General features: G+C 39.5%; 1 protein-coding gene across 9 annotated transcripts in view; it reads right to left on the bottom strand.

Annotated features, from left to right (window-relative positions):
- The window catches only part of FBXO47 (F-box protein 47), a 25,190-nt gene extending 7,171 nt beyond the window's left edge, over positions 1 to 18,019 (bottom strand). The window contains exons 1-11 of one of the 9 annotated variants that reach the window (XM_042475964.1): positions 17,110 to 17,413; positions 15,609 to 15,676; positions 14,650 to 14,745; positions 12,671 to 12,878; positions 11,602 to 11,772; positions 6,569 to 6,645; positions 6,379 to 6,456; positions 4,744 to 4,852; positions 4,264 to 4,440; positions 2,849 to 2,995; positions 2,414 to 2,556 (exon numbers count right to left, since the gene is read on the bottom strand). In XM_042475964.1, coding sequence (XP_042331898.1) covers positions 2,414 to 2,556; positions 2,849 to 2,995; positions 4,264 to 4,440; positions 4,744 to 4,852; positions 6,379 to 6,456; positions 6,569 to 6,645; positions 11,602 to 11,772; positions 12,671 to 12,878; positions 14,650 to 14,709 — 1,170 coding nt within the window. In that variant the 5' untranslated portion in view covers positions 14,710 to 14,745; positions 15,609 to 15,676; positions 17,110 to 17,413. Of the gene's footprint in view, positions 1 to 2,413; positions 2,557 to 2,848; positions 2,996 to 4,263; positions 4,441 to 4,743; positions 4,853 to 6,378; positions 6,457 to 6,568; positions 6,646 to 11,601; positions 11,773 to 12,670; positions 12,879 to 14,649; positions 14,746 to 14,853; positions 15,243 to 15,608; positions 15,677 to 15,755; positions 16,044 to 16,132; positions 16,151 to 16,968; positions 16,988 to 17,109; positions 17,414 to 18,000 lie in introns of those variants that run through there. The other 8 variants (XM_042475961.1, XM_042475966.1, XM_042475969.1 and 5 more) reach the window with 8 other exon arrangements.
- Positions 18,020 to 21,467: the final 3,448 nt, after the last annotated feature.

Raw genomic sequence — 21,467 nt, 5'->3', positions numbered from 1 at the left:
TGGCTTGTTTTTAAATGTTTCTTCATGTTTCTCTGCAGTTGTTAGCTGCCCTCGAGTCAGTTCCGACTTACGGCGACACTGTGAATGAGACATCTCCAAGAATCCCTATCTTCCACTGCCTTGCCCAGATCCTGCAAGCCCCTGCCCATAACCCCCCGACTGAGTCTATCCATCTGGTTTGTGGTCAGTCATCCACTCTTTCTTCTATCCTCTACCTTTCCTTGCATTATTGTTTTTTCTAGTGATCCATGACTTCTCATTATGTGGCCAAAGTACAATAGTCTCAACTTGATTATCTTTGCTTCCAAGCAGAGCCCTGGGCTGATCTGTTCAAGAACCCACGTGTTTGTCTTCTTGTCTGTCCATGGTATCCTAAGTACTCTTATCCAGCATCACATTTCTATCTATCTGGTTTTTTGTTAACCATCTGGTGATATCCATGTGTATAGTCTCCTATTTGGCTGTATGAAGCAGGTATTTGCAAGGAATAGATTACTGGCCTCACAGAATTCTATCAGACACTCTTCTGCTTTATTTCTCTATTTACTACATAAGCACCTTGCTATATAAGTTCAACAGCAAATAAGAGCATTGGTCTTCAGCTGGTGGGTAGGAGGTCTGTTCCAAATTTGCATACCCTTACTTTAATGTTCCCAGATGAAAACAGGAACACATTTTTAACATCCAATTTCCACTTTTTGTACTACTTCTACACATACCTGAATGCGTACTCTCCACTATCTACTATATTAATTTGCAGTACAAATGCTGATTTAAGACCACTTGCTATTTGGGTAAAGATATACTAATAAAACTTCAACAGTCTACAACTAGGGAATGGGAACCTAGAATCACAGAATTGGAAGAGACCACAAGGACCATCCAGTTCACCCTTGCCATGCAAAAATACATAGTCAAAGCACCTCTCACAGATGTCCATCCAGCCTCTGTTTAAAGACCTCCAAAGAAGGAGAGTCCACCACATTCAGCGGGAGTGCGTTCCACTGGTCAAACAGCTCATACTGTCAGGAAGTTCTTCCTAATGTTGAGGTGGAATCCTTTTCCTGTAAACCCCTGGCCTGCAAAGGCTCTGTAACCAGACTACAAAACTTCTGGGGTGTGCCACTTCCCTCCCTAAAGCTTCACACACACAGTCCTCTGGAGTTGAGGAGAGCTCCTCAAGTGCTGCACTCCTTCAAACCTGATGGAAAATGGTGCATGGATAAATTGTGCCATTATTTTTTATTACAGATCAGAGCTTCTCCCACAGCTGCTACCCTCCAAATGACCCCTCTATCACTCCCAATGGAGAATGTGAGCCAAAGCAGTGGGGGAAGGGTCAAATCACATTGTTATCTTTAAGCTCAGAAAACATAATCCTTACAATGGCTCTCCAAAGTGGGTCAGTGAGTATTATTATTTCCACTTTGCAGACAGGATATTGAGGATGAGAAAGAGAGAGTGGTTAGTCTAAGGTTACCCAATGAGTAGGGCTCTCTGGCTACCTCAGAATGGGATGTGGACGTGGTATCACTTCATCAGCCCACCATAGACAGATGTGGCCTCACCCTCTCCTTTCTTGGAGGAAGGGCACTGATCCTCTGATTTATGTTCTCATGCAGGTAAAGCCAAGATGTAGGCTATTTTGATTTGGTCCCCACTAGCCCTAATGGCAGAACAGACCATTTAGAGGGCAAGAAGAGATATGAAAATCCAAATTAACTGTTTATTCAAGGATAATTATACAGTCTTAAAATAAAATGTTTTTCCTACTCCTCATTTAAAGCCATACAAAACATTGTATTCTTCACGCTGCCATAGAAACATTCTAAGGCGGGATAATTAGTCTGTAGGATTCTCAGATATGATATTAAATTGTGCCTCTTTAAATTGTATGGTAATTTTGTTAATTTTAGCAACTTGTCCAAAATCCAATTAGGTATGACATTAAAAGTATGTGATTGCAAAACATCTGTAGTTTTTCTCCTTGTAAATAAATGTGAGGCATGTGGCGGGAGGTTAGCAGGAATCACATTGTAGAGCATGAGGTGGGGGTTAGCCCTTGCCTCCCCACTGCATCTCACCTGATGAAGATCTACTGCCCTTGCAAAGCAACTGTTGATCCATTTGAGCCAATGATAGCTTTCCTTCAAGTAAAATAGCAGTGTGTGTGTTTGGGGGGGGGGGTATTAATTAAAAGTGTGGTGAAGGGAAATCATTAACTCTTTTTCTCTTCATGGTTCTCATTGTGTCACTTCCCCACACAGCTGTTACTTAAAATAAAATAAATCAGGCACAACGCAAACCAGAAAAATCAATATCAGGTCCAGACTGACTATTTGGTAAGACTTAATAGTGGAAAGAAGAGGGTACTAAATAAAAAGGAAACAAAAAATGGTTCATTGTTACTCACTAAAGCCAGGGAAACCACCAGCCTTGCCAGTTCAATAGCTCGGCCATTCACAGCTTTGCTAGCCATAAAAGTGAAGCAGATATTGTTTCCACACAAGATAAGGAGCCGAGCACTGTTCTCCAGAAGCCATTCCCGAGGAACTACTATAAAAATGTGACAAGATTGTATGAGTGTGAGTTCATTTATTTTTACAAATATCATTCTCTTGAAATACATTCGAAGGTGACTCAGGGCAATGATTCTCAACATTTGGTTCACCAGATGTTTTGAAATTCAATTCCCACAGTCTCTTGGCCATGCTGGTTGGGACTTAGGGGGCACAGAGAAGGTAATGGGCCATATATGCCTTTGTCCCTTTTGGAGTGGCTGCCTTACTATAGCTGGCTTTTGGGAGAATGGGCACTGCTCATGTACAGAATAAAAGCAGTACTGTACCTGCAAGTTCATCCAACAGACTTATAACGTCATCTGCTGTCCACTCTTTTGCTTCTGGGTCATAAAGTAATTTAATAGCATCCGCCAGCCCTTTCAAACTTGCTTCATCTGTTGGACCATCAATCATTTTATGCCAAACCACATGCCCTGCATTACAATAGTTATATTGGTTACTGAATTAACCATGGTCAAAAGTTAGCATTATCCCCTGTCCACCACCAATATTCTGCTTCCAGACGTCTTACTCCTAGCATTAGCTAGTAAATAATCAATAAACTCAGTAGATTTGGAATTGTCTTTCCATGTGATGGGAAATAATACACTTTTTCTGTATGGTCATTCATCCCACACTGAGGATGTGCCATAGTATCTCTACGTATCGAATAGCACTCAGGTGTCTATTGAAAATGGTGTTGAACTATCTTCAATTTTTATTTATAAATGAGTGCTTATTCATTAAATAATTATTATTATCTGTTTAACATTTTTAAAAATCTAAATTATATATTGGAAATGTTTAATAGGGAGAAAACATCATATTGCTAAAATTGTGATGACCAGAATTTTGAAATGTTTTATTAGTTTGAAAAATTATTGTTGTAATGTTATAACACTGCAATTTAAGCAATGTGTATAAAATACTTTACAATTTAAAATATATATATATCTAGAAAAACATTGTTGTATTAATTGAAAGCTTGATTATAATTAAAACAGGCTATAAAACTAAGTGCATGTTCCCCTGTGAAGTTTGTGCTATGCTTCTGTCCATTTCAAAAAAGTTGGGACTCTGTACTAATACAAACTATGAAAGAAGCATTGAGCAAGTTGTGATCACTGTCTGCAAAATGTGAATGAATGAGGTATGATGATTTTACAGTAAAAATCTAGTTTGAAGAAGGTGTTAGTTATATTATGTAATAGTTTTACTTGAGATATGTTGACTAAATGTGTAGGAGACAACAGGCTTAGTATGAGGTACAACTAACAAGGATGGTGTGGAATTACATCACTCTGAAAATCTGTCAAGCACTTTCTTCACTTGACAAACAGGCCATGCCTGGGGATCAAATATAATAAACCATCTCTCTTGTACATATTAAAGGTATATAAAGAACGCTACAAGAGAGAGGACATAAGCCAATTACAGTGCCTCTCTACTCCAGCATGAAAGGTGCAAATGGGACTACAGATTAGTCCTATCCACTAGTCCACCAGAAGCTCCATCTGTGGCTCACAGAAATTACATGCCCACCAATACTAAGGCCTTTTTAATTTTTAAATTATGTAAATCTAAAATTATGGATACATTTCTTGAAACCTTCTGACCACAGTTCTAGCAGTTTCAGAGACCGAAATCACAGGTCACTGTCTATATATCTCTATTTACGCCTCAATTTATTAAAACAGCTTACCATCCAGAATAGAGGTAGGTCCAAATATTATATAGAGTAGCCGGGCTTGATTTACCATTGGCCATGGCTTCAAAATACGTGTCAGCCAAAATGCAGAATCACCCCAGTGGATCCAATGGTTCAGCAGGACATTGCGGCAAAATATCCTTATCCTCAGTTCCAGCTTTCGAGCACTTCCTAGGGCAAATCATCAAACTAGATAAGAATCAGTTCAGAGCGGCTTGCTCTTAGAATACCACATAATGTAATGGAAAATAAGTTGGTGGAAAGGCATTCCTAGAAATGTAGGGTTGAATCTTTCACTCTTTACCTCTATGCGTAAGAACAAGAAGGTTGCAGAACTTCTATTTAAGATATTTTTGTATCTCCTCCCAGCCCACAACAGCTTCCAAGGTGATGAATAAATCAAAACAAAACAAAACAAATAAAAGAACATAAAAGTTCAAATTTACTCTATGGAGCCTAACATGTAATATTTACCAGGTTTGCTACTGACTACTGTCTGCACTCTCCGGGGCAAATTGCTCATCTCACAAAGGAAGTTGTAAACCCGATGACACTCTAATTCATCCCAGCCAGCTGTTAAGGTCTGAAAAAACACAGAAAAATAAAAATAATGCCAATATAGATACAAACACCAACAAGTCACTCTACAACATGGGTAGTCAACCATTTTGAGCCGGGGGCCAGGTTGCTGTCCCTCAGACAACTGGGGGGCCGAAGCCAAAAAAAATAATTAAATATTTTTTTTTAAATAAATAAATAAATAAATAAATGAACCAGGACAAATGTAGGACAACACTTTCAAATTGTGGACACTTTTTTAAAAAAAGTGGAGGACACGCAAAAAAATTGATTTTTTAAAAAATGTTAATATAAATGCATGTTTCTGAGGCATCTATAGACAATTGCCCCCCTTGCCCCTGCGCGCAAGAGGCCAAAGGCCCCGGCGGCAATCGGTGGCAGGACTGGGCTGGGGCCAGTTCCAAGGCCTCGCTGGGCCGCATTTGGCCCGCGGGCCGCAGGTTGCCTACCCCTGCTCTACAAGATCTTTATGTATTTTTTCAGTATACTTTGTATCATGTGTAGTTTTTTACTGGCATGTTTTGGAGAAAAAACAATGCTGAGCTCCAGATGCCCACCAATACTATACAGTAGTTTCATGTGAGAGAAGCAATTAAATGGATTCATGGACCAGGGACAAGTAGCAGAAAATGAGAGATGATCATTTGGGGTGACTTTCTGAATCCCCAAGCCAGTATGCCCAGTGAGGATGCTGGCTGGGGAACTCTGGGAGCAGTAGTCCGAACTCTGCTATCTCTGAAAATTGATAATAGTTCTAAACACTTCAGAGACCATGATAAGGCTACGAAATAGAATTAAGACCTTTGCCAACATCAGAAAGGGATGAAGTCTCAAATGCCTATTAGAAGAAGCACATTAGACTTATCTAAAAGCTTAGAGGCACATTGAAAATAGCGCACAGGTTAAGGGCCAAAAACCTCAACCCAGTGCTGTGGGATTGGCAATTCATTGGGAAACGTAGATTTACCACTCTAGAAATATTGAGTCACAAACAAGATACTAATTGTTTCATGATGTCTCGAAAATTTTTTGGATGATGCCACACCGACTTGCTTCAAGTTTTACAGTACATCAACATTTCCAAATTATGATCCAAAAAGCATACTAATATCAGATATAGAAGTTAATGGTTCAAAATCTTGTCCCCTGGAATCCACTGGCATATGCTCAGGAACCTCTAATGATCTAGTTTATTCTAAACTGTAATTCAAAAGACTATTATGGCTGCATCCACACTGCAGAAATAATCCACTTTGACACCACTTTAACTGTCATGGCTCAATGCTATGAAATTCTGGAAACTGTAGTTTTGTGAGCCACTTAGCCTTTGCTGGTAGAGAACTCTGGTGCCACAACAAACTACAATTCCTAGGACTGAACCATGGCAGTTGAAGTGATGTCAAACTGGATTATTGCTGCTGTCTGCATGCAGCCTGTGTATATATGACAAAGTGGACTCTAGCACAGAATAATTTATCCAATAATCTGTCAATTATTTAAAGACATCACGAGATCATTGTTGTTTTTTACCTGTAAAAACACCCCATAACACTGTAGTCCTAAACAGTGCAAAGGATCCATGCAGCCGCTAAGCTTGAAACAGGAAATCTATAAAGATTAAAAATAAAACTAAATTTATTGGTTACTTTACATGGCATGTAAAAATGAAGATGCTAATAGGTTCAATGCTTTTTTAGTGTAAAAGTCATTCGGTGCTTACTTCTGAAAGTATATTGTGTATGGATTTCAGTCTCTCCTTTGTAGGGAGCAGTAAGGTACACCGTTTTAACAACAGGCCTACAGAGGAAGAGAAACACAGTATTTGAAATACAATATTCTGAGCATTGCTACTAAAGACTGAACTCCTATACTGAATTAAGACATAGAAGCAGATAACTATTCTTGTCTTTTAAATCCCTCAAGACCTTTTCCTCCAGAAAATCTTTCCTTTGCCTACTTGCTTCTCCACCAGCATTGTCAAATTCTGGGGAATTCCCCTGAATCTGGGGGATTTAATTAATTTCATTCTGGGGATATTCCGATAAATATTGGGGAATTCTGAGGATTTTGGTAAAACGTTCTGGGGAATATCTTTGAGGCTTGTTGGCAACACTGTTCCCCACTGCCACCAGACTCACTTAGGCCTCATTCCAATTTACCTCTTGATTCAATTCCTGAATCAATTCCTGAAACCAGTTCAGCAAACACAGTGGTTCCCACTATATTTGCACCAGATTCAAGAATCGGTGCAGGAAGTGACAGCTGCGGCTTCCCTGCCATGCCCCCCTCTGTCCTCCTGGCCATACCAGAGGCGGAGGAGAGAGGCAGGCCTGGAGGATGGAGGATTGAGGATGGAGCATGGAGGTATTGCCGCGAAAGCCGCTGCCAGCGGGAACCAGGGAGGATTTGAATTCAATTCGATTTCGCCTGATTCACATTTGGGTTGAATCGATTTATTTCCAAATAAGTCGATTCAGCCCAAAAAACACTCTATTTTAGCAGAGTCTTTTTGACACGGGTTAAATGGGTAAAAACCATGCCCCCCCTTTCTGAATCACTTCAGTGATTCAAATTAAGTGGGAACCATGGTGGTTTAAACCAGATCAATTGGAATCACAATCTGGTTTAAACCATAGTGGGAACCCCTTATAATCTAATGCTATGGCTCACTGAAAATCTGTTCCCCAGAGCATCCGAGGAGTCAACAAATGCTTGTGTTAACATAAATAATCTGTTCTCAAAAGGTGCCACAATATTTTCACTAAAGGTCAACATGAGTTTCTCAAAAGCAAGCCATACCAGACTAATATTTTTTTTGAAAGAGGTACAAGCTTGGTAAATTATTATTATTATTATTATATTTATATAGCACTGTAGATTTGCACAGCGCTGTACATAAAAACAACAAATATAAAAGAGTCAACCTGCCTATGGCGTACAATCTAAGAAATGATAGGATAATACAAATAAAATACATAGCAATACAGGAAATGGTTCAATAAAACAGGCAACAAAAAGAACATCAGATAGCAAGTGACAATCACGCAATGAAGGGAATGCTCTGGATGCAGCCTATCTTCATTTCAGTAAGGCCTTTAACAATGTCTCCCATTATATTCTGGCTAATAAAATGTGGGCTAGACAATGCTACTGTTAAGCGGATTTGTAATTGGTTGACTGGTGGATCCCAAAAGGATGTTAACCAATTACTTCTCTTCATCCACGGTCCCAAACAGGTGGCTGGCAAAGAGCAGATTTTTGCTGCTCTTTTTGCTAGTGGCTTTGAGCCACCTCAGGGGCATATGTCGTCTGCATGCCATGCCCCCGAAGCAGCCAAAAGCTGCTCCTTTTGGTCTGTCTTGTTTGGGGCCTTTGTTGCAGGTAGGGTTGCCATAAGCCAGGACCTCCAAACCGGGACAAATGTAGGACAACATTTTCAAATGTAGGACACAGTTTAAAGAAATGGAGGACATGCAAAAAAATTGATGATTTTTTTAAAAAATGTTAATATAAATGCATGTTTCTTAGGCATGATCAAAATGGAGGACATTTTGAAATTTGACAGAAGAGGACATGTCCTGGAGAAGGAGGAGGCTGTCTGGTCACCTTGTCTCTGGTCCAAAATGCACTGCAGAAATAAAACATACCTGGACTGAAATGCCCAGAGTTCCTCACCAAAGCTGCATCCACACTGAGGAAAGAATCCAGTTCAAGAGTGACTTAACTGTCCTGGGTTAGTGCTGGGGAATGCTGGGAATTGTAGTACACTGTGGCCCCAGAGCTATCTCTGGCAGGGAGTCACATAACCCTGCAAACATAGTTGAACTGCAATGCCCAGAATTCCTCACCAGGTGCATCCACACTGAGGAAATGGTCCAGTTTGAGACTGCTCAGTGCTGGGGAATCCTGGGAATTGTAGTCTATTGTGGTCTCAGAGCCATCTCTGACAGAAAACTCTCAATGTCTCCCAAACACTAACATTCCCAGTATTCCCTAGCATTGGGTTAAAGCAGTTTCAAAGTGGGCTATTACTCCTGCAGTGTGTGAGAGAGATAGAAAGGCTAGGGACTGGATTCATTCATTAACTCACAAAAGAAGGATATCTGTGTCCAAAACACACTGCTTTGACTGCCAGGGCTCAGTGCTATGGAATCCTGGGAATTTTAGTTTATTGTGGCACCAGAGCTCTCTGACAGAGAAGGCCAAATGCTTCACAGACACCCGAATTCCAGAGCATTGAGCCCTGGCAGCCAAAGTTAGGAAAAATACACAGGGGCAAAATAAATATTGAAAATGGCCACGCACCTCCACCTCCTCCGCCTCATCATCCTCACCTCAGTGCCAAAGGAAATGGCCCTCTCCCCTCTGCTGCCTTGGGGACCAAACACAGGAGGAGCTTCTCTTCCTGAGTCTGGCAACCTCCTGTTGCCAAGAAGCCTCAAAAATAATTCCCCAAACGTTTGGCCAAAACTCACCAAATCTCCCCCATATCTCACCAAATATTCAGTCAAAATTCCTGAAAAGTCCCTGTAATGTTAATATGACAATAAAATGTAGCCCTAATTGAATAAAAATAACTGGAACTTATTTCAACTCTCAAAATTACCATTAAAACCAACCACCAAAATCACACCAAAGGCTCTGATAAGTACCCATCTTGGTGTGAAAGTCACCAGATTAGCAACAGGCTGGGAGTCAAGGAGGAAACCGTGCAGGGACGCCCCCTAGTGGTAAAAAACCAGGAATGTCCCACTGGCAGGAGGGTTATGGCAACCCTAGTTGCAGGAAGTAATAGTACCACCTTATTCTGCTTTGGTCAGACCTCACCTGGAATACCGTGTCTATTTCTGGGCGCCACAATTCAATAAAGATATTGACAAGCTGAAAACGTGTCCAGAGGAGGACTACCAACATACTGTATTAAACGGCCTGGCAGCCATACCCAATGAGGAATGGCTTAGGGACCTGGATATGTTTAGCCTGGAGAAGAGGAAGTTAAGAGGTAACATGATAGTCATATTTAAATATTGGGAAGGAGGTCATAGGAGATGGAGCAAGCTTGCTTTCTGCTGTTGCACTACACTTTGTAGTGTTGCTATTCCAGTTTTACTGCTCTGGCTGCCTCCTGTTGCATTCTGGGGTTTGTAGCTCAGTGAGGCCCAAGAGCTCTCTGACTGAGAATTCTAAATGCCTAAACCCCCCTAATCTTCAAATCCCAGAATGCAACGGGAGGGAACCAGATACTATAAGTGTGTAGTGCAATAATCTCTAGAGCGCAAGAGCAATGGATTCAAACTACAGGAAAACGTTTCCACCTAAACTTTAGGAAGAACTTCCTGACGGTAAGAGCTGTTCCACACTAGAACATGCTGCCTGACAATGTGGGGAGTCCCCATCTTTGGAGGTTTTTAAACAGAGTCCATCATCATGGCCATCTGTCAGGAGTTCTGATTGTGTGTTTCTGCATAGAAGAGGATTGGATTGGATGGCCCTTGTATTCTCTTCCAACTCTATGACTGTGATTAGTTTTTCCCCCCAATTACTAACACAGTCAAAAAGCTAAAGCAAACACTCTTCCCCCAATAACAAATTTATTCAACACTATAACTTCTGGGGAATGATAAATCTTAGATGGGAAAGCTATTCTGGTAAAATATTCTGGACCGTTAATTTCAGGTATCTTTGTAAGACTAGAAATTCTTGTGGGTGACCAAAAATGTTTTGTTGATCTCAACTTTTAATATTTTGTATTTATGTTTTTCACATTTACATTCTTTTACATTATAATTTATTTTATGAAAATAATATAGGAAGTCAAACAATTATTATTGGCTGCCTTCATTGAAGTATAAAATATTTTCTCCTTCACTCAGTTTTGCTGAACTGTTAGGATGAGATTTAATCTGGATCATTCTTCAAAGTGACAATTTTCTTATGCTTGTGTTGCATACTTCAACTGTTTTTAAAGTTTAGCATACACACAGCTGTCTTTTGTCCATTTTATTAATGGGTTCTATTGAGCTTGTCTGTGCTTTTGACAGAATGTGGCAAACGATAAAATCACTTTATAAACCATAGACATCATAGCATTATTTTGGCAAGCCAGGATTTAGCTTTATATGCATAAGTAGAAAGAAGCCCAAGTGTGAGCTTGAGCCATTTCCCATTCCTTAAATTATTATACGTGAACAAAGAATCTTGGTTTAAAACAAACAAGCCAACTGCTAATCATATGTTGTTTAGCTGGCTTGTTTAACAAACTATAGTTGCAGAGGAAGGAGAGGAGCTTTGAGCAGGCTAAGCCATCTCATTAAATATGAACTAGATTTCTGAAATGCCACTGTTACTATTTCCAATTCCATTATTCAGCCATCCCTCTTCCATAATTATCAAAGCCCAGAGTGCAAATTCATCTGCTGGTTACAGGGTTTTTTAAGGGTTACAGCTTCTTTTTGTTTATCATAAACAAGACTAATTAAAGTCTTTGAGACTTACATTTATGGCCATTTAATTGAGACACTAATCTTTGTTCACTGTATGACTACAAATATTGGTTTGATTTGTATACTGCCAGAGGAAAATACTCCTCCCACCCTGTATTATTATTTTTTTCCTGTTATTTAACAGGATACAGTTTGTAGTTAGCTCTTTGCTATCTGGTTAATGGAAGCTTTTATATCTTAACTTTTAAAATTTTGGTTGACCTCTTTTGTATGCTTGTGTACCAAAAGAAGGACATTAAAGGGTAGTCACCTAAGCATCTGTAGTGCTCTAAAATGGAGGATCCTTTCTGGCAGCCAGATAGTTCGGGATTATGAAAGTTCTGTACCAAAAGCTTTTTGTTTCCTTTAGGAGTAGAGATGTAATTAATAAGGCAGTTGCTGATAGTCTTTGATACCATACTTAGTATGCTGATATCCTTCACTGAAAAAAAAGAGAGAAAAAGTAAAACCCACAACAGTTAGACTTGAGATCGCTGTTCTCTGACAAAACAATAGCAATTATCTGCCAGTAAGAATTCACTTTATCTGAACCAATATTGGTCCGGAGGAGTCAATGCAGCCCCCAAGAACTTAATATCTGACCCCATTGTTGTTGGTGGTGGTGGTGTTAACTGCCTTTTCAAGTCAACCACGATTAATGGGGACCATGTAAAGGAGACACTTCCAAGACACCTTATCCTCAGCAGATCTGCTCAGGTCCTGCAGTCAGGGCTGTATCCTCATTGATTAAGTCTATCTAAGTGTTATGCAATCTTTCCTCCTACTGCCTTCTATCTTTCCAAGCATTACAGTATTGTCTTTTCTAGTGTCATGTCTTCTCATAATGTGGCCGAAGTACGACAGCCTCAGTTTATTCATCTTGGCTTCTAGGGAGCATTCTGGCTTGATTTGTTCTAGGACCCATTTGTCTTTTTAGCCATCCATAGTATCCACAGAACTCTTCCCTGGCACCACATCACAAACCTCAGCATACTCCCCGTTAACAGCTTAGCTGTTTCCCCCCATATTAGCACACTGATATACCAGGAGATCAAGCCCCTTCATATCACAGAGACGTGGGAGTGCTTTCATTTTGTGCTTTCAAAAGCAACAACAATGAAATGGGCATAGAAGCTGTTGGTCAAGGGAGGACTTCTGCAGTAGACCTTTGTTTTGAGCTACAGCTCCCACAATCATAGGATAGGACTGCCTCCAGAATGAATATCCTGCTTCTGTAAACCTTGTGTAGTGTCTTGTGATTGTCACATATAGACTGGCAGCTGATGTGGATGCTGTATTTGGCAAACAGGGTAAATTTGTCTTACCAGATAAAGTCTCACCTGGCAGATAGTCTAAAACCATGTGAAATATTTCTAAAGGGAGTGCTTTGAAATTCCCAAGGGTTGACAGAGATGAAGAATATGTATTCTGAGTATTGCTAAATTTGCTGGAACGACGATAGCTACGTCGATATCTCTGCTTAGGAATTACGGTATAGCCGGTTTTTAGAGGAGCTGTCATCCCGATTTCTTGGCCTGTAAACCTAGCCTGGGGAATAACCAATAGAAATACACAGAAGATATAAAGATAAGTAAAATTAAACCCACAGAGGAAATAAAAAGAAACAATGAACAAATGGTCTATATAGACTACATACGTACTTAACTTTTACATTAATACTGATTTGCTACATGAAGTAGGTAGAATTTTATAGGCATGTTAGCAAAGCTAAAATGAAGAGAGCAGGTGCACTGCAAGAAGAAAGCACTTATACAACAAACATCTCTAATTCTTCATTGTTTTCTGAAGTGTATATAGGTTATTGCTTTGTGCAGGTTATCAGCATTAAAAATATTTAAAATTAAGTATGTAGATGTAATATAACGATTCTTCCGTTCACTAACAGCTTTTGTCAGTCTCCTTGATCTTTCTTGCATGATAGTCTATTTAGTCATGACAGGAGGAGGCTAAACAAATCTTCACTGATACAGAGCAAATAAATCATGATGATGGAGCTTGTGCATATATATTGTGATTTATTCATAGGAAAGGAATAATCAACATTCACGGCTTCCTTCCTGACTCCAAATGGTTTCTAAAATTTCACATCCTGTGAATGCATATTTGTTCCAATAACACAGCTAATTTCTGGGCTCTGATTCATTATTTTGCAAATATGTCTCACCAGAAGCATCATCTTTCACAGCAACTTCAGCATTTTGGCAGATCTTTGTTCTTTCTAGATGTTTATACATTAAATCAGTTATTTTAAAAGGGGGTAAACTTGGGTGGTAACCTGTGAATGTGGTTATGGCATGGATATTAGTAATATTTGCAAAAAGTGTGCAAAAAACAATTTTAACAACATACTTGTTTTGGTAAAGATAGCCATCATGGTGTAGTGTTTTGAGTGTCAGAGTAGGACTCCAGGGGACCAGGGTTTCATTTCCTTAGTCATGGAAATCCACTGGGTGATCTTGGGGAAACCACACTCTCACCCTTATTGGAAAGCAATGACAAGCCACTCTGAATAAATTTTACCAATGCACTTTTGGGAGGAGAGGCTGATGAAAAACCCACAACCCAGGATATTTGATACCGTCCCCCCCCCCCCCCGAGTTTTCCTGAAAGATCTGCATTGATCCACATTGTCTGCAGTGTGAAAAGGCTTCCAAATCGATTTGGATTGCTCTCTGTCGTTAAAGGAAGGGAGGTGGCTCCATTTTAACCCAAAACGATGGCATGTGTGAATAACACAAGGATTAAAATTACTTGAAGAGATTTGCGAACCCAAAACGTAATGGGAACAACAAACCCGATATGCATCAGTGTGGCAATCAGTATCTCCTTGGGACAAAAAAGTGAGTATGAATGCCCCGCAGGGTTTAATTCCCAGATCGGCTATGAAACCCATTGGGTGACCTTGGTTGAGTCACATGCTCTCAGCCTCAGGGAAGGCAATGGCAAACACTTAGATAGACTCAAGTCCCTTTAAACACAATGGTATATATAAAATGGCAAAATCATGGTTTGCTTTTTGGAATATATATATATATATATATGAATATTTTCAAGTCCTGGATGCTTGAATCTGTGGATAAAGAATCTGTGGATACTCAGGACTGTACTGTAATGTAGACATCACCAAAGGATGTGAAATTGTGGTACCATCCGCATTGTCCAAGAATGTGTAACTAGGAAAATGCACTCCAGCCTATATAAGACTGCCAAGCAATTGTTGAACTGATCTTTTCAGGCAGAATACAAGCTGATCCAGAACAGGCTATCTACATATATCCAAACTGACCGGCCTACCTACCATCAAGAGTTTGGTTTTGGGTGGACCTCTCCTCTTTCTACTGGCCTTCATCCAGCCCATTTATAACTCTGGAAGGCAGTCCAGGAATTCTGCCACCTTATCAAGATTTAAGAAAGATATGGTTCAGTTCCTTCACCATAAATATGACACCAGACTCTGAATCCTCAAACCACCTCTCTCAAAAGTTTGCTGTTGTGTATTTACATGTGGAACAATGTGGAAAACAAGATGCAACCTTGAAGGACCCATGCAGCTCAGCTCCCACAAGGCAGGGCAGTAGTTTCCTGACAGATAAAAGTTAAACCGCTGTCAAACAAAGGCTCATGCTGCCAACTTCTTAGTCTCAAAGGTGCTACATACTGTTTCTACAGACTAACACAGCTATATCTTTGACTCCTTATAGGAGAGTTTTGGTAGTCAATAGATACCAATTGGATGGCGAAGATACTGTTAGAAATTCTTCTATAATTCAGTGTTAGGCAACTGCAATTCTCCAGATGTTTCTGGGTTACAGATGTTATAATCTCATCCTGGGCTATGCTGGCTATAGCTGATGGGAGATGCAAGCCAAAAACATCTGGAGGGCTACAGTTGCTCACTCCTGCAAGAAACACATGAGAGAAATTAGTCATATTTTTAAAATTGTTTTATAATGTGAAACTTTTCTTGCACTGTTGATTTTCAAGGTGCTACTTGTCCACTTTCAAACTGTTTGGTTTTGGGCTATATTTAATTCTATTTATTGTTATTGTTATTATTATTATTATTTATTACATTTGTATGCCATCTTTCTCCCAGAAGGGACCCAAGATTGCTCCCAGTCTCTATGATACTATATTTAATACCATGATATTTAATACTAAAACGCTTGACATGTATTAAATATTACCCAGGGTCTGTGGTAATTCTCAATTTCATACAACCCCAAGATATTTTTGTTCCCCTGAAATGAAGCTTACACATCCCTCAGACGTGCAGAGTATTAATGGCATATTTGTTCTGGCATCTGAATGGCAGATTATAACATCTGAAAAGGCATATACTGTAGTACATCCTAATTTTGAAACAGCATGTGTTTAGTACAATATTATGAAGAGAGCAGCAACCTGAACTGATATCTCTTATACTGAACCCACTCCTTTCTTTCTTCTAAGTGTGGAAAGCAGAACAATTAAATTGAAATCTATAAAACCCAATAAAATGCTATTTAAAAAAAAATAACATATTTTAACTCTGTTGTAGTTGTCTTTCTTCACTGTGTCTAAAAATGTGACCCTTATGAGGCAATGTATTATGTATATGACCAAGTCACAAGAATGCAGTCCTATAGATCTGCTGACTCAGTATAAAATTACATCTATACTTATGCTGGCTATTTGCTGTAATAAATGAAATGAATGAAACATCTATACTGGACTAATTGCTTCTGTAGTGAACTAATTTTGAATATTAATTATGAGCTGGAGATTTCTCCATATCTTACTTTTATCTGAGGGAAACTGAAAGGTGTCTGTCTTCCTGTCACATAACCATTAGCCTAATATATATATATATATATATATATATATATATATGAACATTAGCCTATATAAGAACACAATATTGCTGCTGAAATTCTGCAATAACAAATGCTTCATTAATTCCAAATACAGTACAAGGATATTATTGCTTCATTGATTAATTTTAGTAAATTTGATTGTGTTTTATGATGATTTGTAGTTTTTAATTGGGGGTTAGGGATTATATTAACTATTTTATTGTGATTTTATGATTGTGACCCGCCTCGATACTTTGGGGAGAGGTGGGCTATAAATAAATTATATTACTGTTATTGTTGTTACCATCAGGGTGTGTTCATATATAGGCTAATGCTTATGTGATAGGAAGACAGACAAGTTTCAGCTTCCCTCAGATAAAAGTTAGATACTGTATAGAGAAATCTCCAGCTCAGAATAGGTTGAAATACTAATCTTCAAAATTAGTCCAATATAGATGTAAATTAGTCCAGAATAGATGTAATTTTAAACTGAGACAGCAATTTAGATTACTCCACTCCTGTGACCTGGCAGTCATATACTGTATATTGTATTGTTTTAAATCTGCTGTTCACCGCCTTAAGTGCCTATATTGGGAGAATATAAGAACAACAACAACAATAATATAAAGATACAGAGCCAAAAAAAGAGAAGATACTTTTTAATTAATATTATTTTTGAGCTTAAAGTCCCTATCCTCCACACTAATTTTGAACATTTTGCCCCTCACTGAAATAAAATAAATAATCAAAATAGATGCTTATCATTTGGAAGCTCAGAATACATTTTCTTTATAATTGTATATTAAATTTATTCCGGTCTTTAAAGTATCCAGGTCAATTTGGAAGGGATGGAGGGCAGCCGCATTTATTTAGCGATGATTTATTATAAACCAGTAGTTTGTCATTCATTTATAAAGGGATACCTTTTTGCTTATTGAGTAAAAGTTTGCTTATAGTGTATTTATTTTCCTTTGAGCACCTATATCATAGACTATATAATGGCCTTCTTAAGGATAATATACTACTCTGAGGGACAAATTACAGGTGTGTGAAAAGGACAGGTTTCTCTGTGCAAACACACTTGGAGGACACTTATTCACCACAGGATTTTTATTTCCCTCAGTAACAATGAAATTACTGTAGTTTAAATGCCAGGGCCATTTAAATACATTGTTTTAAAAATTCCCGCCTTTTTTACTCCCTCTTCCCCTCCCCCTTCGCTTCAGTCTCTGAGGCTCAGCTCTGGTTCAGAATTTTGCCTCCTGCTGGGCCACGCCCCGCGTATGAATATTTAAGTAGGTGTCCTCTTGGAATGCCCCGCCCCCGCATGTCCTGGAGTTAAAACAGTCCTCTAGGAATAAGTGAGGCAAAAGGGCGCCAAAAAGTTCCCTCCTTGCCTGTGATTCTATGAGTAGTTTTGAGAGGAGGAGATAGGTGTGCATATATGACATCACTGGCTGGTTGCTCATGTTTTAATACAGTAATATTAAACCTCCCTCCCTCAAGTGTTTTGCATTGCACTGCAGTATCCAGAATCCCCAGACAGAATAGCCAGTGGTGAAGGATTTGGGGAGATGCAGTCCCAAAGAACTGCAGCATAGGCTAAGGTCCAAAACACACTGCAGAAATAATGCAGTTTGAGACCACTCTAACTGCCTTGGGTCAGTGCTAAAGAATCCTGGGAATTGTAGTTTATTGTGGCACCAGAGCTTTTTCTGACAGAAGGCTCAATGTCTCACAAAACTACAGTTCCCAGAATTCCCTAGCATTGAGCCAATATTTATCCTTAATGGGGGGGGTGCTGTCTTATTTACCATATTCAATAAATATATCTCTGACTAGAATTATTTTTTTTAATTTGCGGTTTTCCCACATTCCTGGGGGTCCTTCAATCACCCCTAACCCCAGCAAAAGTGGAGGGACCGCTGTATGTCCTTAGATCTTTCTCAACAAATCATAGCAGTGATTGTGCATGTGTGTTGTGTGCCTTCAAGTTGTTTCTGACTTAGAGTGACCTGAAGGTAAACCTATCATGGGGTTTTCTTGGCAAGATTTGTTCAGAGCTTTCCCTGAGGCTGAGAGAGTGTGACTTGCTCAAGGTCACTGAATGGCTTTCATGGCCGAGCTGGGAGTTGAGCCCTGGTCTCCAGAGCAGTAGTCCAACACTCAAAGCATTATGCCACGCTGGCTAAAAACATCTAATCTTGAGTGTCTGAAGGACTAAGACGTCTCCTGAAGCTGTGGCCCTATATATCTCTTTATGGAGTGAGTTTCTGCAGTCGCAGCTTCATGACCAACAAGGCCAAACTGTTAGCTTTTGAACAAGTGGAGCCTGAAGCAGCAAGATATTAACACATGAAAAGGAAGTGATGTGTCATAAAGTGTCTCGTGAGATGATGTTGTTGTGTGCTTTCAAGTTGTTCTTCTGAACAAATCTTGCCAAGAAAACCCCTTGGAATTTATCCTTTTTTGGAATATTTTCACGCTTGTATCCATGGACGAAGAATCTGTGGATATGGAGGGCCAACTGTAACTCTACACACACTGTAGATGTAGGATCCAAAGATATAGCCATGTTAGTCTGTAGAATCAGTGTGTTAGAGGGATCTTGTAGCACTTTTGAGACTCACTGAAAGAAATTGGCAGCATGAGCTTTTGTAGACTTCAGTCTACTTCCTCAGATGCATTAGACTGAACTCCTATACATTATAGATAACAACCCTCATCTGATATGTAAAAGCATCCTTTAAAGAGGTTCAGTTCCCAGGTTCCCCTGGGTAGAAGCTGTACTAGTTGATAAATATTCCCTGTCATGTTCTTATGAACCATTTTCACAGTACTGTACTTTAGACATCCAACATTTTAAAAGTGGATGTCTTTAAAAACCACTAGAGGTCCCTTCTCAACCAAAATTATGTTAGATGGAGTGATTCTGATGGATGGGGATCTTGCAGCCAAATATAGGCGTAACTTTTAGAAATGAAGCCATTTAATTTTGCAAGGGCCAGATGTCCCCCTTCACTTTAAGTTTAAATATTCCCGAGCCGGTCTTCTGGGAGTACAGTGCATGCACTACATACTTGACTCTGACCTGGAGACATGCCAGAATACTTGACAGTTCTGATCCTGGTGTCCTCAGATTGCCTTTTTTATTTGCTTGTTTGTTTTGTTTTGCTGCAGGCAACACAGACAAAATGCCCCTAATGGTGAACCTTTTGCAGACCAAGTGCCCAAATTGCAACCCAAATCCCACTTATTTATTGCAAAGTGCCATGTCCCTCTGGCTTTCTAGTAGTGAACTCTGGCAAACTCTGTGCTGGGGTGACAGCATGCGTGCCCACAGAGAAGGCTCTGAGTGCCACCTCTGGCACGTATGCCATAGGTTCGCCACCACCTATCCTTTAGGGCAAGAGTGGGCATTGTAGCCCTTCAGAGGTTGGGTTGCAACTTCCAAAATAGTCATCACGGTCTTTGCTGGCAAGAGTTGATGGGAGTTGCAGTTCAACAACATCTGGAGAGCTGCATTTGCCAGCTTTATTCTAGGAGAAGAGGTACAGGATGCATGAATGAACTAGAACTAGGACAGAGACTGAAAGGAGGAGATCATTTCTGACACAATTACCAGATAATTGCTGTATGTTATGGGACAAACTGTTGGCTTACGTCTTTCAGCCACTCTTGTAAAAAGAATGCAGACTTTTGCCATTTCTTTTAATTTTATAAACAACTTCCAGAGATGTTTTCAGCTTTTAGTTCTGATGTGAAATTGTTGTGTATGGCTTTTTCATTAATCTTTCCCCCTTTAAAGTACACATTAAATAAACTTCAACTTTTAAAGATCTATGCAAATTAAAAGAAAATCAAAACTTCACAATTTGATATATTAGAGGTCTTGATTTGTTTGCCTGTGTTGTGTTCTCAAAGTTAGACAACCATTCCTGGAATGTGGTTCCTAGTTGTTAGGGATTTGTCCGCACTGCAGACACAGCGATTTGTATCAGTTCATATATTCAGTGTCTTTGATTTTTAGCCACCTTTTCTTTCTAGGTTTTATACATAAAATGTCTCTATAGAGCGGTTGATTCTGGGAAAACTGGGCTTCCTAAATTGTTTCCTGGATGTTTTTCAGTACAGATCAGAAACACAACACAGATGCGGAGAAATGGTACTGAAGTATTGCAAACACGCATGTGGTTTACCATATTTTTGCCTAAAAGTCATGGGAAGGCACCAGCTAATCAGTTAATTTTCTGGATGTTTATTTCATGGCAAGCTCACGAATTGAACATTCAGTGCATCCAATAGTTGCATTTGTCATGGACTCATAGCGATGACATTCTTATGCAAACTTCCAACCTGGTGATGTATACGTTTTTGCTTTGCAAGGATTATTCCCATGCTTAAAATAATGTGCTATCTTGGCCTGTAAAGAGGACTCAGCAGGAACTGTTCCTGCTGGCTTCTCAGCTAATTAATCTGAAGGTTTATTTATTCATTCTGTGTATTGATACAGTGGGATGGATCCAGGTTTAGGGATATGCAATTGCCCTGGTAGATGTGGCTGTCGTGGAAGCCCTCCAAACTCCTGGAAAATCTACAGAGGGATGGAATAAGCAGATGAGCCTGGGAAAATTGGATGGAAGCAGCTCCCAGGAGTGGAGCTGTCTTATCCAATGGATCCTACTCATAATGTTTATATTACCAGTCTGAATTACAAGATAGTAAAGATTCCCATTCCTTTCCAGGGTCTCTGTGCCAGTGTTCGGGGACTACAGGATTGTTCTGCTGTAAGAAAGCTCAAACAGCTTCTACTTGAGCCTGGATCTGGAAGAACATGACAACTTGCTGTCAGAACTGTTTTTGCTTAAGATAATTACAAATGGAAAGTGAGCTTAGGAGAAAAAATAGCACCAGTGCATTTTCCACCTGTGGTTATTATGAGATGGAAGAGAGTTAAGAATACATACAAGGAACTTCAAGGAGACTAGAAGCGGTTTCAGCACTTATCATAGAATCATAGAGTTGGAAGAGACCACTAGGGCCATCCAGTCCAACCCCCTGCCATGCAGGAAATCCAAATCAAAGCATCCCTGACAGATGGCCATCCAGGCCTCCAAGGTCCTGGAGAATATTATCTACCTTTGTGAGGGGTTTTGTTTTTTGGTTTATTGCTTTATTCAGTTCACTGTTTTCCCTTGTGTTAACTGTACTTTGTAAGAAATATGTATAATAGCACAAAAAGACCAAATTTGAGGTAACTGTATGTTGGAAAATTTTGGCT

The sequence above is a fragment of the Sceloporus undulatus genome, chromosome 6 (assembly GCF_019175285.1).
Source record: "Sceloporus undulatus isolate JIND9_A2432 ecotype Alabama chromosome 6, SceUnd_v1.1, whole genome shotgun sequence".
NCBI lineage: Eukaryota > Metazoa > Chordata > Lepidosauria > Squamata > Phrynosomatidae > Sceloporus > Sceloporus undulatus.
The sequence above is the reverse complement of the archived record's forward strand: the minus strand, read 5'-3'. Positions and strand labels throughout refer to the sequence as shown.